Source organism: Contarinia nasturtii, unplaced genomic scaffold (genome assembly GCF_009176525.2).
Source record: "Contarinia nasturtii isolate CC-2019 unplaced genomic scaffold, AAFC_CNas_1.1 Cnas_scaffold_187, whole genome shotgun sequence".
In the NCBI taxonomy this organism is placed as follows: Eukaryota; Metazoa; Arthropoda; class Insecta; order Diptera; family Cecidomyiidae; genus Contarinia; species Contarinia nasturtii.
Window position 1 is genome coordinate 10,198,175 of NW_022197544.1, and position 6,893 is coordinate 10,205,067.

A 6,893-nucleotide genomic window follows, 5' to 3' on the forward strand; every position below is an offset into this window, starting at 1 on the left:
CACTGAAGATGCAGAATGAAAGAAAACGAGTAGAGAAAAAATCTGCACAAATATGAAAACCGTGCACAATTTTGATGGTGTTTAACGGTGAAAATAACTTTACTCCAGATCGTAGGCATTTTGCAGATTCGTATATTTGTGAGTAAATGTCTGTGCGAGCAAATGGCCGAGATTCGAGGATTTCAAAATACACTTTCAATGAATGGGTGATATTAAACCAAAAAAAATATTTGGATGTTCGTCGGTCCATGGAATGAGTGCAAGCGCAACGATATAAATCAAAAATATAAATTGGAAATCAATAGGAAACGTACATTTTTCAGTACGCTAAATATGCATATGAATGGGAATCTCTATCTGTGTTTGCATTTATGAAAATGCGCTGATTTTATTTGGTGAATGAGGAGATCGACGGAAAAGGCGGGCGATCGAAACATGCTCATAATATGTCAGGGAATGCAAAACGATCTACGGATCGAAACTCACGCCAGAACAGATATAAAACAAGACAATGTTATACATTTTTAAATTCATAATAATATAAATATTCCATACGATTCCAAATTCATTTTGTACGAAATTTTATTTGAACATTTCTGCCATAATTTCTGCGATGTTTTTGTTTTTATAGAACCTATTTAAATATTGTTTCTTTATCATTCGAGTAGATTTTAAATTACACAATATTAAATTATTTTGAAAGTGTATTGTGAAAGGCGACAATTCCACGAGAGATTTGATTTTGATGAAAACAACCACTGAAAATAATAAAATAAATGAGTATGTTCACCTGTAATTATTTTTGGAGATGTACCGTATTTGAAGTTTATGTATGCAAACGATTTTCGATGACTTTGAATTTTATTTTTAACTGATTTCGTTAAATGAATTTTATTCTTAGCACAGTTAAAATTCAGGTTCAAAATTACTCCTCATGTTGAGTAAAATTTAAATGGAAAAATGAACTTGGTACAATGTCTTATAAAATTCAATTTTACCACATTGTAGTTCAATGATTGTAATCTTATGATCTAACCCTATGTGTTAAGGTTTTATCACATTTATTTACATTTAAATTTAAACGGATTTTCGGAAATGTTTCTTGAATTCAAAAAACAATCTTAGTGAATCTTTAACTATTCATGTACTTCCTCTTAATTTGGTGTCTCTTAAATTTATTATTAAAATTTCTTTAAATGTACACACTGGAAAGCTTCTTGAAATAATAATATTTAAATATCGAACATAATATTGACGGCGTAAAATGTGTTGAAAAATCATAAAGGTGCCAACATAAAACATAATTCTTTGCTTTTTAAATGAAATAATAACGAAAGTAATCCAAATAAATGTTGAAATTCGAGTATTTGGCAACATAATTGAGCGCAACTCACACAGTTTGTGTTTAAGCAATTTAAAACTGGGCAAATGTTGGAATGGTTGCTCGCTTTAAGCACTTAAGGCAGCTGTCAGAATGCACAAAACACAGAGAACGAAATCGAAAGTGAAAAAGTTAGAGAGAACGAGAAAAGAACTGGCGCACTTCTTGCGAAGCCATGGCAGTGTAATCAGATATTCGTGGAACATATACATTAAACTTACAGTAATAAACTCACCAGCTCATCACTTGGGTTGTGCGCAACAAGTTAGCAGCGTTAAAGTTCTTTGGAGCGACAGTAAATTTTCCTTTTCAGTGTTATTTTTCGTTTACATAGCGCCGATGTCTCACAGTTGGATACCCCTTTTTATTTGTTTTTATTTTGTTTTGTTTCACATATTTTTGCCAAAATGAAAAGAACAAGTATATTCCATACAAAAAAATGGTTTGTGTGTGGTATTTTGTTTAACATTCGTCCCCCAACATTCACTCGAAGTAGGGTGACGTGAAATGTGTTCAAGCGAATGGTAGCCGTAATGCTTGTGAATTTGTGGCGCCATTTTTCACTTTTGGTTCTATATGGTTTCATACAAACAAACGGGCATGATATACCCTAATATATTTTCGATGATGATTTTTTCCACCATATGCGGCAGCATCATAGTGCAGTTTACACGATCCACCATACGAAAGATAAAAGTGGTGCTGCGGGTGTGAGCTCAGTTAAATGAGACAGAAATGTTCGGTGTGCGATTTGGTACGTTTGGTGTGCTGTATTCTTAACTGGATTCAGACAAATAGAGTAAGAGGTAGAGAGAGACAAAAATATAATTTCACCGACAAATTCACACATTACATATTTTCTCATTTCCCGGTTAATATTTATGGTTGGCGTCTTCTATTTATTATTATAATAGGATTGCCTTTAATGTCGAAAGCTATACATTAATAGGTTAACCAGGAATTTACGAAGGGCAATCGCACTTTGAACACTGCAGTTGTGCTGCTCTCTGACATTTATAAGTTCAACCCTATGTAAAGACATTGCTTTCCTCTTCTTCTTCATTTACAAGAAGCATGTGCGTTATAGCAGCTTAACTTTGAGATACCAGGTGGCAGCACATCTGCGTGTTCGACACATTTAACTCTAGCCAATTCACACAGAGATATATAGTGAAGTGGGAGCACAGATTTAAGGTTGCTTTTAGATATTTTCACATATAATTGTTTGGAATAATGTGACTTTGTAGAATGAAAGCAAACTGTGTAGTCAACTGTTTGTAAATACTCTGTATGTAATTGAACTCAAATGAGGTGTACTTTTTCATCTGCCCAACACAATGAATCATCTTTTAAGCATCACATTGTTTGCTTTTTAATCGTTCATTCGATTTGTGTTGGGCAAATGAAAAAGAATCTGTCCCAATCATGATGGAAAAAATCACATGAGAAAATGTTAAAACGACATTGAAAGTCACACATAAAAAATGTCATTCATAAAATATTGACTTTTGATCACACTGTTTAATTGTTGAAGTTAGTGATTTAGATGAAGTTAGTGATCATGTTTCTTTTATCATAGTTGTCAGGACATGGTTACGTAAAATGTGAAAATTTATCCCCCACACAAATGATGGACAGCGAACAAGAAGATGTAGAACACATTCGAATAGATGATCAAGTTAAAGTGACCAGCAACTTGTTGGACGAAAAGGGTTTGGAGCAATCTACAGATGAAGATATTATTCAAGATGATGCCGATCCAATTATTCTTGAACCATCACAGGTAAATAAATCGTAGTTTATTGTATGGAAAATTTTCATCGAATCATAATATTACTTTTATATTTGTAAAACCAACATAGGATGTTGCAAATCTATTAAATAGTCAGAATGCGTTAGCAGCTGCAGCCGCCGCAGCAGTTGTGGCTGCAAATTCGACGCCAACAGAACGTTTGACACCGGAAATGCAAGATGCACGATTAAAACTATCATCGGCTGCTGTTGCCCATATCAATGGAACTAGTGAGTATATATATCGTTCGAAATCGTCTACCTAAATAAAACTATACAATCCGTTGACTGTTTTGATTAATTCATTTTTCTTAAATTATTTTATTCTATTTGTAGTGCAAAAGATGTTTAATTTTCAAAATTTACAAAATTTGTCATCAATTCAACAACAAAAACTAACATTTGTTGACCTGGCTGGTTTGACATCGGCTTCAACATGCTTGAATTCACCATTGAATTTAAGCTTGAGCTCCGCATCACATTCGGATCCAAGTCATATTAATGCATCAGACTGTAGTACATCAATGGTTTCCGAACTGGCAAAAAATCTTTGTGGAACAACACCTGAAAACTATTCGCCACAAATGCCACAGCTTATATTGGCTTCGGTAAATCAAAACGTATTATTCAGCGTTTCTCTTTCAAATTTATAATGGGGATTCAATTGGTTTTAAATTTTCCATTTTCTTTTCAGGGAGGTCAATTAATGCAAGGTGTTCAAGTTGCACAGCTTTTGATACCATCCTCTCAAGGTAAAAATGAGTGATTTTTGTTTATTTCATTAAATGAAAATCATATTTTCAGCAATTCAATCTATTTCCATTTATTTATTTATTTTTTCATGCTCATTGAAAAAGGCATCTCAACCCAAACAATTTTAACGATACCGGTAAGTCAGCAATTTTTTTTTCTTTATAATTTTTCACTTTTATTGGAATCTCCTATATTTTTATATTAACTTTTTAAAACTCTAATACAATTGCTTTTTTTGCCACTTTAGGTAAGTCAGCAAGTGAGTTCAAATGAACAATTAGCTCAAACGTTGGCTGCCTTAAATAATTGCTCTACAAATCAACAAGTGCATCAACATCAAAAACAGCAATCATCTCATCAAATGCCAAATCTTATGAGTTCGCCTGCGTTGATTACTCAACCATCACAACAAAAACCACAAGGTTTGTATCTTTATCAAAAATAAAGTTTTTCCATTAATATTAAAACTTTTAAAGGCAACTAAAATTCATGTTTGATCAGAATATCAACGACGATTTGTGAATAATAATAAACTTACCTAATTTAAGCATTTCAAATTAAAAGTAAGTTTACTTAGTGTACAATGTACTTGTACATGTACATATGTAACATAGTTCAGTTATATTGGCAGTTGACCGATAAAAATAACGATTTTTATTCATTATTGAAGATCAACTAATATGAAAGCAAAATACCAAATTCCATAAATCCTGCAATGGATATAGTAGTTTTTATTTCCATGTGGAATCCAAACTTTATATTACCCGATTTTTTTATAAAGTTCACATAAACGTTTTTTACACGTCTGATTTAAATGTGACCTAGGGGGATTCCGCGCTCTTAAATATGAATAAATATGAACAAATTCGGGGGATTTCAACAAATTCAAGAGATGTTAACACAACTTTACATTTTTTGGGAGATATTTTGAGATTTTCTAAACTGCAATACCGACAATGTTGAACTTGACAAGAACAGGGAGTGAAGAAGTGGTGAATTATTATGACAGCTTCTAAGCTGTCATGGTAGTTGTTTGTTACATGTGTGTAAGTTTTTGCATTACAAAGCAAAATTGAAATGTGCCATTTGCAATGGAACGGTTCTGGCGTGAGTATCAAAATATTAAAAAATATATTGATTTGTTCTGATTAACTATTTGTTCAATCTCTTTTATACTTTGTTCATTTAAATTACTTAATGACGCTCTATCGATTGCACAGACAGCTAAAATATCTTTAATAATTTTTGGAATTTTATATTCGTAGAAGTTTTGATACTCACGCCAGAACCGTTCCATTGCAAATGGCACATTTCAATTTTGCTTTGTAATGCAAAAACTTACACACATGTAACAAACAACTACCATGACAGCTTAGAAGCTGTCACAATAATTCACCTATTATAAATATTTTAATGTCGCTAATGCAGTTGCTGACAGTCTGCAGCGCCAAAAATTCACCACCATTCATTATTATCTCATATTCGCCCATATTCTAAAAATGTCAAAATATTCGACAAAATTTGAAGTATCCTACATGGTGGATATCGGTGAATACTTACGGATATTGTCAGATACGGTGAGATATTTGAATTTTTATGAGATTTTAAGAATGAAGTTAAATTTTGGTACATAAATACGCGCGGAATCCCCCTAGGATTTGACGCTCCCGCTTAACTTCATTTTGTCTTAAAATAATTTTACTCTTACTCAGTACAAAAATGTAATATGAAATTGTATAAGTGGCATATTCTATGAGGTATTTCATTAAATTTAGCTCATCATTAGCAATATCTATTTTTTGGACATGTTTGTTCACGATAGCCCGAGCACACTGTTGGTGTTCACCCTGTTCATATAGTACAATCTACTTTTCGTGCCCATAACAATTATACATCATTTGATGTGCGGTAATTACACAAGTTGAAAAAAATTGAATAAAAACTACTACAGACAGTTGGACGGATAGTCAAATGTGAGTGGATGTACCAAAAGCTTTCAAAAAATATCTAAATTAAGAGTGAAAAAAAAAACAATTTTCAAAAAAAATATTCAAGTTAGTAATAATTCAATTGGCGAAAATAATAATAAAACTAAATGTAAAAGCAACATTTGATAGGCCATTACTAAAACTATCTGCTTCAATATGAATGTTCGTATCAAGCATAGAGGGAGAAACCACCCAACATTCGTTGATTTTATGTGATATGGTAGTGGAATTGAGGCTAATTATCACTCAAAATTGACATAAAACAACAAATATCTAGTGTAATTGAGCGCTAAAAGTTTCGTGTTTGACAAATATTTGCGTGTGACCTTTTAATTTCTTTTACATTATTCATAATGTCTATGATATGTAAATAATTTATAAATGCCTCGAATAATTAAAAGATTATCAAAATAGTCTGAGCATGTTCAAATGTTTAATCAAACCTTGAATTGTCGCACTTTGCTTATTTAACGAAACGATTAAATGTATCGCATTGTTTTTGAAATGTGTTAACTACATATTTTTCGTTTGGAAAAATAAAAAATTATTGACACTTTGAACGGCATGAAATTTTTTGTTAAAAACGGAAATAGAGCGACAAATATATAAGTCAAATAGTAAAATTTTTGGCCATGATTCGAAATAGAAGTGATAATAGAGCATTTGTTTTGGTTTCAGGTCCATTAAATGTGAACCTTTTTTCATCCGGTGTGCAAGAACTATTGGCTGCCATTCAACCGAATCTCTTCAATATGCACGAACAACAATCTAGCCACCATCGGCGTCATTCAATGTCTACCAATAGCCCGAGTCCAAATTACATGCAAACTTGTACCAATGAAAGCACTAACATTTCTATTCAGACACCCAAACACAGCCCACTTCGGAATTCGCACATTGAAAATCGGTGAGACTAATTCTAGGGGAAAGAACAAAATTTATTGAATTTTTATTTGGGGTTATTGCACGAGTATTAACAT

The 6,893-nt window shown here is 32.4% G+C and overlaps 1 protein-coding gene across 1 annotated transcript in view; it reads left to right on the forward strand.

Moving 5' to 3' along the window:
* LOC116336838 overlaps positions 1 to 6,824 on the forward strand; it is a 61,457-nt gene extending 54,633 nt beyond the window's left edge. The window contains exons 4-10 of the mRNA XM_031760989.1: positions 2,961 to 3,164; positions 3,244 to 3,403; positions 3,509 to 3,780; positions 3,867 to 3,924; positions 4,030 to 4,061; positions 4,173 to 4,347; positions 6,592 to 6,824. Of these exons, the coding sequence (XP_031616849.1) occupies positions 2,961 to 3,164; positions 3,244 to 3,403; positions 3,509 to 3,780; positions 3,867 to 3,924; positions 4,030 to 4,061; positions 4,173 to 4,347; positions 6,592 to 6,824 (1,134 nt within the window). The remainder of the gene's footprint in view (positions 1 to 2,960; positions 3,165 to 3,243; positions 3,404 to 3,508; positions 3,781 to 3,866; positions 3,925 to 4,029; positions 4,062 to 4,172; positions 4,348 to 6,591) is intronic.
* Positions 6,825 to 6,893: the final 69 nt, after the last annotated feature.